At 37.2% G+C, this 12,401-nt stretch overlaps 1 protein-coding gene across 1 annotated transcript; it reads right to left on the bottom strand.

Annotated features, from left to right (window-relative positions):
- Positions 1-3,421: 3,421 nt before the first annotated feature.
- Positions 3,422-11,292, bottom strand: taf9 (TAF9 RNA polymerase II, TATA box binding protein (TBP)-associated factor). Its single transcript, XM_006632613.3, has 7 exons — positions 11,213-11,292; positions 10,426-10,507; positions 9,917-10,053; positions 8,949-9,083; positions 7,388-7,469; positions 6,521-6,637; positions 3,422-4,666 (listed from the first exon to the last, which is right to left on the bottom strand). The coding sequence occupies exons 1-7, from the start codon at positions 11,246-11,248 to the stop codon at positions 4,500-4,502; spliced, it is 756 nt and encodes a 251-aa protein (XP_006632676.1). The 5' UTR covers positions 11,249-11,292; the 3' UTR covers positions 3,422-4,499.
- Between the last annotated feature and the right edge of the window lie 1,109 nt (positions 11,293-12,401).

Raw genomic sequence — 12,401 nt, 5'->3', positions numbered from 1 at the left:
AATGACCTAATGCAATCTTCTTGGGAAAGAGGAGAAGGCAGAGCCTGTCAAATGTGGGATTATAAAAATACTACAGTATGTAATATACTGTCAATATGATCAAATATTATCAAACACAATAAGAAGTCCAGACTAAACCACCTCCCAAGCCTGATGCTCACTTGCGATTTCTTTTTTCAAGAAAGGCAAATCATAAATACTATGAACAAAAAAGTTGCTTACCTAAAATACTATCATACTGTATGTAAAAGAAGAAAAAACAATCAAATATGCAACCAGCTTCTGGCTATATTATTTTTTGCTTCTTTAGACATCTCTAGCCACAGGTATTTGTGTATTGACAGATTGCTTCATTTATCAAACTCACAATTTGCAGTGACTCAGCACTAATCTTAAAGTAAACAAGTGGATTCTGGCTTTACAATTGTTTACCTAATTTAGGTTAGTCTCAGAAAAAAAGTCATTCATCAATAACTAAGGAACGTTGAGTATTCATGACACACAAACCTGATTTATGAATGTATGAGTCACACGTTTTCATCAAGAACATTTCTGATATAAATATGTACTCCAGATAGAGGACTGAAGAAAAGCCACAACAGACAGTAAACAAAATTATTTTGCAGGTCAGATGTATCTTTTCAAAGCATAGAAGATGACTTAACAATAGTGAACACATCCCCATTGTTTAGCTAATGAGAGAAACGCATGAGCTATCAATTCTGTTGACTCTTAGAGGCAGAGAAATTTCTCTGAAATGAAATGAACAGTAACAGTGCAAAAGTGTTCTGCAGTACATGCTGAACTGAGCGCTCTTAACTGCTCCATTTCTTTTTTAATATTATGCTCACTAAATTATATGGGGTGTTTTCTTTCTAATTTGGAACAGTAGAATCACACTTTTTTATAATAAGTCTAAAAATTAAAGTACTGCAGACAGAACACATCTAATTCAACTTAGAAATATGAATGTATACTACTGTTCTACAAAAATGAAGTCACATAGGGACTTCTCAGTGACAACAGTGCTGGGCCTTTCATCATGGACATTGGTGACTTGAGTATGGGCTATGTCATTAGCTACGTATCTCTGTAACTCTTGGAGGCTGCCCACAGTTGGTGGAGTGCCTGTCGTATGGGAGAGTATGTAGTCTACCCAGCCTTTCCTGGCTTACTGCTTAAAATAAAGCAGGCATGCTAATAGTGATAACTGCATCCATCTGCAACCTTAAAAGTGCAGTTGGACCTGCAGGTTTGTCCCCTTCTGCTTGTTTAAGAAAAGTTGCTAACGAGAAGAGACCATTCAAGATCATCAAAATTTGTATTGTTTCTAGCAGGCTGTTAATTGAAAACCTTAGCAACACAATTCTTAAATGATATCAGGGTACCAGTTCAACAACATGGATGGGTAGCTTTTACTAGACTTCCACATTCCTATATATAAAGTGCTTTTTGTCTGAAATGCACTTCTCTTTAATTTTGATTTGTCTTTCAAAGCCAATATTTTCAAAATCTCCTTAGTTCGTTCTCGATTTAAAAGATACATTTCTTATAACAGTGGAAGGCATTACTTATGGATTCTTCTAATATATCTTTGCACTGGTTCATCAGTACACATTTGCAATGTGTTGACAAGAATTATGTCAAAATTATACAACGTGTTGCTAAGGTATATGCTTTTAAGTATGCAAGCAACCACTTTTTTCCATTTTTACTACATTGTCATTGACTGGAGGAAAACAATATGGGAAATCAGTATGGTTTCTTAATCTCTTTGGAGGGCTGAACCAACACGCTTATTTGATTAGAAACAGCGAATTCAAAATTAGTTGCTCATATAAGAATAAAAGTCACTCTAACGTTTTAAACCTAACTACTACAGATTATAGTGGCTGGTTCAAAATATCCCCTTATTTTTTTTACATTCCTATTTTTAAATATGTAAAGAACTCCGTCTTATTTGCAATATACCTCGTTTATGTGGAAAAGGCCAACGATAAAGAAATAAAAGCAGAAAAAAATGTTTCGACACGACAGCGACATCTTGTGGTGTTTGGAGGAACTATCAGGAAGTAAACGGTTGAGGCCAAGGACCTTCAGTAGCATACATGTGGAAAAGCTACTATAAGGGACCAAGAATCTTTAGGCAAGAAATTATCAGGTGACTCCAGCACATGACAAAAAAGGCCTTCTCTCCATCTAAAATGTCTGTATGTACCTAATACAATACAAAATGTGCCTAAAGTAGCTTTATGTATTTTTCTTGAAATTATACAGTTTATTCAGGAGGGTAAAGTAGATTTTCATATCCTATAACTATACATATAAAAGGCTAATTCAGCTTTACTGCACCTTAATTTTTCCACCGTCTGCCTCACTACCCTGTCCTTCAAATCCACACTTTTCCAATAACACCACAGTAACTATTACAAGAGCTCTATTCTGATCTCTTTTGATTTATTTGAAAGTCTTGTTTTGGTTTTCACATGACTTTGACTCTAAATTCAGTTTTATGGACTTTTAGCCCATAATGCTAATCCATTCTTCAAGCACTATTCGCCAAATTTATAATTACCTACAACTTCCCAGTGAGCAAATAATCCATCACATTAAAACACTATGGGCTGGGTAGTTTCTCCAGTATTGAAATAAAGATCAATGACTCAAAACACATGATCAGAAAGTTAATTGCATACATTGCACAAAACACAGGATATTTTGATCCTGCTTCTTTTCAAATAGGTTAAAACATGGCATACCTCTGTTGAAACCTGCTGCCTGACCAATACCACTATCGCTTTTCTATTTTGTTCATACAATATTGCCACCACTTATCTTGTGGTGTTTGGATCTAAATCCCCACCCCGATTCTTTTAAGCAACCAGAACTGCACAAAAATGTAATATATTTCTTCACCAACAGGATGAGAAAGTACAACATTAAACAACATTAAATCCTGGAGGTCTAACCGCACATTTGTCCAAAGCCTGTTCTTAACTAATACTTCACGCTCTCTAACACCTGAGAAAAAGCCTTTGTAATTGATTTTTGTATTGTCACACTGTGACAAGAGTGTCAATTGCTGGCCCATTTGACACGACTGTTTTGGAAGAATGGTCTGCTGAATAAAATACATTCCCTTTCTTTTCTTTGACTGGAGATCTTGGCAACATTTCCAAAGGCGGCATAAATCAGAAGGTTGCAACAGCAGTTCCCATGAGTCTTTCAAACATTATATGTACAGAATGACAACCCTTAAAGAGACAACCAAAATATTTTCACTCCATAAATAACTACTTCACAACGCCCTTCAATGGAAAATAATTTAAAAATTAACATCTGTGAAGACATCCACTGCCATCCCTTCGCCATTCATTCAGTTGGCATTTAACAGTTTCAGTCAACTAAATCAAATGCAAAATTAAATGAACAATAAAACATTTTTAATTAGCATGTCAGCTGTGAAGTGGATGAAAACCCACGAGGGTGGAAACACCAGGTGCTCCTTTTTGAATTGATTGAATACAAGCTTCCATGCCAAAAATAGTATTAGCCCACAAAATAGTATAGCATTACAGTTTATTCTAAACAGAAAAATGCAAAATTTTGAATTTTGCTTCAGATACAAACCTTTAAAGGTAAGAACAGTCAATACAAAAATAATTTCACAAACCACTACTAAAAGGTAAGTTGATTTTTTATAAGAAAGCTACTTTGGGGGATCTTAAGTAAATATTACTGCTCTTGTTTGCCAACAAAAGTTAATGAAACTGAGATGCAGTGTGGCTCAACAAGAGCTGTAAAACAGCTTACGATATGAATCGGTTTCCACTGTCACTTGATCGGTATGAGCTCACAGAATACAATCACTGCCCAATCATAACCTCCAATTCATTTTCTTGTAAAAAGAAAAAAATCATGAGTTAGGATAAAAATATTGTCCTGGGTTATTCCTATATTCTGTTATAGCTTCTTTACCAACAAACTGACTTAATAAAATATACCACTGTGTCCCAATAAGCCAATCTATACCAGTTGATGGAAATGTGTTAGCTAGTCAAGTCATTGGAAATGAGGATTAAGGTATTTGTAAAAGAAACACACAATCTTCTGAATTCAAAGCCTGTTTTGAATCTGCAGTGATGTCATAGTTAAAAAAAAAACATTGCGATTTACTATAAAGTACTTTATAATGCTATTGTACTACTTTTTAATACCTTATACAAACCCTTATTATTTCCTGCCAGGATTCTTTGCTAAGCATGATTTTGCTTAGCGGACATGAGGAACAAAATCTCCAAAGCAGGAAAATAAACGCATCAATTATTTTACAGTATTGTAGCTAATAATTAAAAAGCCCTCATTTACACTACTTTTAATACAAACTAGGCAACAATTAAGAATATTTGTTAAAGTTTCTATAATGAAAATGAACACAAGCAAGCAAGCACATTTACAAAGGCTCACTGTCCAGCCACTGACAGAATGTTTTTCATGGGTCACAAAGCATCATAGTCATCATCCTCTTCATGTTTTCTTTTCAGTGGGTTGGAGTCACTGGCGGAATTTTGTGACGAAACCATGTTTGTTGTGATGAGAATGTTTTTGGATCCAATCAGTGAGGGGTTAATCAGGACGTTTTGAACTGTAGGTGTAGAAGGTGTAGCTGTAAAAAAAATAAAATAAAAAGCGTGAGACATAAGGGTGTTTTCTTAAATATCAAGGTAAGGCTTATTTCCCCAAGAGTCAGAAAGTGGCAATTTCTTTATTCAAAATATATTTTTTCATATATTTTGACCCAAAAAGTTATCAGCTTCAGTTTATCAATGACCTTCATACCTGTGCAGCGGCAAGGTTTATTAAAATACAGGTATTAAGTTTGCTGCTCCATTGCCAGTCCCTGTCTCCTTCAACTCAGTGGTGCTTGATACAGAGAGGCCATTCCATTTGGTTCACAATTAAGGTGTTTTTCTAGCTGATAGAGTGTTGTGATAAGGAACAACTCCAAAGGCTGGGACACATCAACCACCCTAACAAATGGGGCTTTAAAGTCTGGGAGATTCCAAGGAAAGTCTGATCCCAAGTTGTTTACAACCCCAAGGTCAGAGTGCATTGTTACTCATCATCAGCCAATCAGGAACTGGTAGGGCAGGTTAACCCCACGTGGGTCTCACATTCCCACAGAACTTTCAACCAATGAACGACCGTGGTTCCTCCAGGTAAAACAGGCAGCCCAGGGCTTCCTCAGAGCGCCTCCTGGACATTCTTGACTCGGCTACTCCTGGACTTTCTCAGACTCAGTTCAGACCACCACGTAACGGCCAGTGTGTCCGATTGCAGGACTTTCCAGGAGTCGTAACAAGAGGATGCACCTGAGGTTAGCCAGCAGCAAGCCTCGTGAACCCAAGCTGAATCTAAGTATTCAGAACTAGCGCTACATCAGGAACAAACTGGTCTTCTTCCTGCCTAAAGAGTGTGACCTACTTGGACCCACAGTCACTTTTCTCCTGTGCACAACCTCTGCTAGTTTCAGCCAACACTAACTAGCCAGTCTTCAGAGAGCAACAGCAGTGCATCGCAGCAGGAATCTCTCCCACCACGTCGCAAGCCACAACAGCACTGCCTGGCGCTGAAATGACACAGCAACAAGCCTGCCACTGCTTCTTTGTCCGCGGGAGATCTGAATCCCAACAGATTGGATAAGTATTCAACATTCTGCATTACAGCTCGAGAATTCAATCGTTAACTCAACCCCAGTTGATATCAATTTAATTCCTATGAGTGATGTACTTGCTTTTGAGTTTCTAGTGTAGACGTTGTAATCCAAGTTCATTTACGAAACGGTCTAAATGAATGATATACTGAATGTATGTCCCTCTTGGTATTTGTAACTCTTCGTGACTGAATATATGCCTTTTGTATTCTGCTAACCCCCATGATAAGATCTGTTAAGTTTATATGAACATTTTATGTATTAATAAATGTATTCTCGTGTATTAGTATCCATGTGTGTGCGTTGAGTTATCCCACAAGGTTGATTATAATAGCCATCAAATAATCATTTTGTGACTTACTGCTACAATTAATAATTGTCCCAGTAAATGCACAAACCCCTACATTTATTGGTGCCTCATGAGAGGATGCCTACACCTGCATCAGAATTCAAAAGGTTTGGGTAAATTAAATCAAACTTTTTCCAGAAGGAAAGGTAGTATTCTCCTTTTCCCATTTTTTCAAGTGGATTACAGAGACTCCTCCAGAGAAATGAAAGTGTACAAACTATTTTCTGTTCTTGATTAATTCAGAAAACAGTAGGAGTCAGATGAGGCAAAATATACTCAACTGTAAAAATATGATCAACAGTCCAATTACTGTAGAAAAGAGGTAATCCTTCCTGACCAGTCTTTGGAACGGTGCCTGGTTAACTCTGGGATCACATGAAGTAAGTGGAGATTTGAGAAAATGGGAAGTCACTCAATGCAAGCTGAGTTCCTCCAGTTCTGCACCGTGCGAGTTTTACCTGACTTTCCAGTTGAAGACTGTGATGAGGGTATCTGAACAGTGAAGCGCTGCCCTGTCAGTGACACAGGTGTCCCAACTTTGGAAGTAACTGCTACAGTCTGTGCGGAAGGGGTACCTGAGGAAAAAGGAGTAGTACCGTGAAAGCAGTGAACTCTTAAATTATCACATGGACATTACTCCTTCATTGACTCTGATCAAACATTTGATCCTTCTGGTTTCGTTCCAAATAAAAGTTTATTCTCCTCTGGTCATAAAGAGCTCCAATTCATTGGGTTTTATAAGTCACCAACTTCTAAAGACTTTTTAAAGTCTTAATTGTGATTCATCAAGCAGATGATTTGTTCAATTATGTAATCAAATTTATCCCCCACCCTTCAAGGATCAGACTTCTCTTAATTGAACAGATTACGTCCTTGATTCATCAGCATCTTATATTGTTCCTATTCTTTACAAAAAAGATTTAGAAAAGGGTGACCTATAAGAATAACTGGATTGGGGGTCTTCAGGACTGAAGGTAGAGACATCTGCCCTGGACGTCTGCCTTTGATTTTGATCAAAGGCAGAGGCATCTGATAATTTTATTTAGACCTGTTAAACATTCCTCACAAAATGACGATTTATACAAATTTATATGAACCCTAGCATACACAATGAAAAATATACAATTTTATATATACAATTAAACATGATGTTTCCTCTATTATGAGAAACAGGGGTTTAAAACCTATTGTATTGTAGAGCTCAAAATTAGAACCGGCCACAGTATGTGACAAATCCAAAAGAAAGGTTTTGCTCCTAAATAAAATCTATCTGCCTTGTTTTCTGTTTTTAAATCCATTTTTTTCTGCTTAAATGACAAACCTACCGAGCGTCGGAGTGCTCGGCCGACTGGACACATTTCCCACACTCAGTCGTGGCACTGTTATTCTTCCTGCTGATGACGACACCTGTGAAGCAAGACTTGTCACTATGCTTGTACCAAGTGAAAGCCAATTATGTTTTTCTCCCTGATGCTGCCCAAAGTGTATTAAAAAAAATGATTCATGAAACCAGTGTGAAAATTGAATGGACCACATTTACCACCAACCTTCTGTAACATGGACATAAAAGCTATTGCTTTTCAATAAATGGAAACACAAAGAATTTTGGCATTTGAAAATATTTCTGACACTTCGACTTCAGAGTGTTATGTCTGTAAACTGAAAAATGTTTCTTGTAGATGTGTTCACCTACATTCACAATCACAGGAACAAGTAAAAGATTTAATCTATGCTGAAAAGAGGAGAAGGGAAACAACGTTTCAGCTGTGGAGCCTTCTATCTTCTCTTTTCAGCATGGAATAAACCTTTTACTTGTTCCTTTACAGCCTATGCATGTGGACACCTCTAGTAGCTGCTACCTTCCCAAACTAGTCAAAATCAGACTGTCTTTAGACCATTTCTATAAAAAGCAAAAAAATCCAGGAAGCACATAATAAAACTATTAATGTCAATATAATGTCATATTGTTCATGTTATAAAGTCAACAACAAAATCCCCAAACAGCTTTGATTTAGCTCACTCTTGTCAGACTAGCTCAGGTATGTCTGCCACTGTGACAAATTGTTACAGTGGAATATTAGGCATGAGTCACTTATTGTTCATGAACTGAAGGCTGACCCATTTTACACCCAATCTAACTTTTATGTGGTCATAACATCCACCATAACTGATGCAGAACCATGGTTCAGATGACATTTTAAAGCTCTTTAATGTGGTCATATTGTATTTCCATGAAATGTAAAACGCATAGGTAAGCAGATTTTGTTGACATTTGACCTCCACTTTGTGAAAATGTGTAACACTGAATTCTGGTCAGTATTCGATACATCGTTATGGAGTTGACATTATTGAGGTGCCAAGTGAATCCTGAAAATGAAGGAATTAAATAACTAATCCAATAAAACAAAGTTTGTTTTATTTGTAATCCTGTTGAAGACGAGCTTCAGGTCACGCAACAAGACTCACCTGACCTGACTCTGTGTTGTGCACTGGTAGCAATATGACAGCAGGAGAAACTTTTATCAGATTTTATTTTTCTTCCATTTCAGGGAACATATTATGGAGTGACAGTAACCTAATTAAGAGATTTAGACAAACACCAAAACTGTTGCTGCCAGTTCTAGAGAAAGCTTTGTCTACATAAAGATTAAATGGGTAAAATGATGCTCATGAACATCAGGTCACTTATGCCTAATACTTTTACCATAATCCCGTCCCCAGTGGCACTTCAAAACATAATTATGGCAAAACCTTGTCCAACACAAGTTTGATTATACACAAAACAATGTTAACAAATACTGCATAATTTCTACCCTGTAGTATCTGAGGAGGAAGAACAAGAAAATGTTGGAAACTGTTAAAATACTCTCTTCAGCTCTTCCATACCTTTTTCTGCAGGGACTTCAGCCTGTAGTTGGGAGCGGTAAGGCAGTATCTGTCTGGAGGAAGGCGAGGCCCTGTATATGGTTTGATCAAAGGCAGAGGCGTCTGATTTTTCTGTCTGGCCACCTCAAGCAGGAACTGCAGCACATGAGTTTGAAAGATGTCCTGTCATTATCTGGACTGCATCCTGTTTAATGAGAGCCTACAGCTTGCTTCTAGCATGCTTTCCTTTCTTTTTACTTAATAAGGGCTGTCTGTTTACTTAATAAGGGTTGTCTGTTTACGTGACAAAACTTCCACCTGCTCAATCAAACAACAATATTAATACTTCCTAACACACTAAAATCATAACCATTTAATATTTCAAGCATCATGGATTTATGAAGACCACATAGGTCTTTCTATTCATTTGCATATGTTACTATGATAGATTTAATAGAATAGAACAAGATTTGTCTGGAATTTTTTGGAATAGAAACAAAGCAATGAAGACCAAATATGCCGCTTTCTCTTTTCACTACTGGGAGCAAATGCGTAAATTTAGGAGTCTATTCAGCAATCCCTGCAATACTTTTGAAAAGTCCAATACTCATTAAAGCATCAGTCTAGTGGAGCACAAAGCACACAAGTTACGTGCCCAGAAAGCATCTCGCATTCCATGACACCACTGCTTAAGAGGAGTCTGTCAAAAATTCAAAATAAGTATTTTTAGATGTGCCAGCTATTTATTAAAAGTGCACTCAGACAATAATCCATACTAGACAATATTGATTAAAAATGAACAGCCAATGCAGCTAAGCTGCACAGAAAAACACATTTCCCACAGGGATTTACTGAATGCATCAGTACTGTCACTTCATCCTTAAAAGCTCAACATTAAATCCTCTCTCCTTATCAGTGAAACAAGAGGTCTTGAGAAGACCTTTCTGTGCTGTATATCCATACAAACAAGGCCAATGAAAGCAACTCACATCTCTTGGGGGTGGAGAGGTGAAAGACTGGTCCATGCGACACTGAATGGCTAACCTCACATCATCAGCATCTACATTGGACTTTTTTGCATGGGTTGCATAGATTTTAGCATCTTCTATGATGGTTGTTACATATCCTACAAAACAAAAATACAAATGTTAAAAGACCAGAAACCACAGCACCTTTGTGACGTAAATATCTCCGAACTTCTTTGAGTCACACCCAGTGAATGGGTTTCAAAACTAAATTCAAATAAAGCAGATCTCCAAGACCCTCATTCAGTGTTTCATTTTTATAGGGTTTTTATAGGCTTCTAAATTTTAAATATGATGGCATCACAATCTTGCTGTATTATTGTTCAATTCACTCATTCATAAAGGACATACAGAAATGACCAAAACAGTCACATAAATGGAGACATTTAAAACGTTATCGTTTAGAAGTTAAATTTAAATACAACGCAGAAACACAGGGATTTGAAGAGAAATTGTATACACATAGTACTTACTGTAAGTGAACTCAAGCATCTGATTGATCACCCTCGGTTCATACTCTGTGATGCCCATGTCTTTTAGAATCTGAGCCATTACCTTTAAAAAAGGAAGTATGACTGACTATATACATTCACTTCAATAAAAAAGACACTAACGGACCTAAACATTAACGCTAGACTACATATCGACTTATATAAACCTTAATGCACGTAGACTGCAATGAAAATTTGCCATTTTAAAACCTAATTTTAAAGGTTTCGTATTTACCATTTACCAGCCTATTCTTCTCAAGTACAAAAATATTTAAGCGCGGCAAAATACGTTAGATTCTATGTATTAAATATAGCTTACGTACTACATCAAAACACCCCCAACAAGCTATAATTTTTATTTACAGATCCGAGTTTATTAAAAACATTAACTTAATTGGTTGTTAACTCATACGGAATAGAAATAATATGTGGCTGTGCAGCCGCACCGGTTCATTGTGCGATCCAATCCTGAGAGGGCTAATGCCCAACTCGCATTACTAACAAAGATCGGGATGCGAAATAGTATCCTTATTTAGCTAACATCTTAAAATGTTTCTTTGACTAGCAGCCATGCACGCTGAATAATTGTCTGTGCAGCTCTCTATCTAGCCCTCCTAGACCAGCATGTGCGCAAAACCACATTTGCACGATATATAATTAAACGTTTCTATCCACGGAAAACCATGCTGCGAGTTTAATCGACCTTTTATCTGATCACTGCATAATGTCTTAAGTTAATCTTAACGAATTTATTTAGTAATATTCGTACCTGAGCATCTTTAGGCGCACTCTTGGGAGACGCCATTTTGACTGATACCGATTTCCTCTGAGCTGGACTTCCTGTTTGGATAGAGAAGTCCATTGCAAACATGAAAATGGTCAGCAGGTGGCCTCGTACGAATGATTGAAATGCACGGTTCACATATATCTAAAAGTTATTCAAATTATATACGGGATATTCCCGCTTTTGAAGAATATATGCATATATATCATATCTGATCAACTCGATAGTGTAGTATTTTAGTCTAGTGACTCGCAATTAGAAAGCAGTTTCGTCTTTATAAATGTATGCACAAATACCTGACACAGATTCAGTATCAGCTTTCTCACGTGTTTTTTAGAAAAAGTGAGCGCTGAAGTTTATAGTCCTAACTAGAATGCAATGCTGGCTGAATTTTGACCGCGATCTTGAGGACAGCATTTTTTCATTGAATTTAAAGGGCTTAGAGAAAGAAGTGTTGAAATAGGAGCAGGTATTTGTAAACTATTGTGGCTTTAGCCATGCGCACGCAAGGCGGGCTGAGAATAGCGTCTGGTGACGGGAGTACGGGACTGTATATAGTGGGACTGAGTGTGTCTGTGTTTAATAATTAATGTTTAAATAATTCTATAGAGGTCTGTGTATAAGAACAATTTTTTGTTTATTTGTGCATATACAGTATTCGGATAATCAGAAGACTCATGTCAATACTGCATCGAATTCACAGGAAAAAATATGTATTTTCTGTAGAATGCTTAGTGACATTATATTGAACACCAAATTTCCATACATCCATAATTTAAAATGCTTTATCCAGTACAGGGCTCTGGGGTAGTCAGAGCCTATCCCAGCACAAGACAGGATACAACCTGGACAGGACACCTAAGACACTGTCTCTTAGGTGACAGGACACTCACACCTAAGAATATTCCCAGAAGCCAACTAACCTAACAGTAAAGGAACAAGTAATAGGTTTATTCCATGCTGAAAAAAAGAAGAAAGAGAACACAACGTTTCGGCCGTGGAGCCTTCTTCAGGTGTGAGAGAGACAGGGCAGTAGGCAAAGGTAAAGTAGCAGGAGAACAAAGGTTGGGAGGGAGGAGGAGTGAGAGGCGGGAGCAGGGGACAGAAAGAGAGGCCAATCAAGAGGTGTGAAGTCAGAATGGGTGCAGAGAGGTGTGAAATGAAACTTCCAATG

The sequence above is a fragment of the Lepisosteus oculatus genome, chromosome 8 (assembly GCF_040954835.1).
Source record: "Lepisosteus oculatus isolate fLepOcu1 chromosome 8, fLepOcu1.hap2, whole genome shotgun sequence".
Taxonomy (NCBI): Eukaryota; Metazoa; Chordata; class Actinopteri; order Semionotiformes; family Lepisosteidae; genus Lepisosteus; species Lepisosteus oculatus.
The sequence above is the reverse complement of the archived record's forward strand: the minus strand, read 5'-3'. Positions and strand labels throughout refer to the sequence as shown.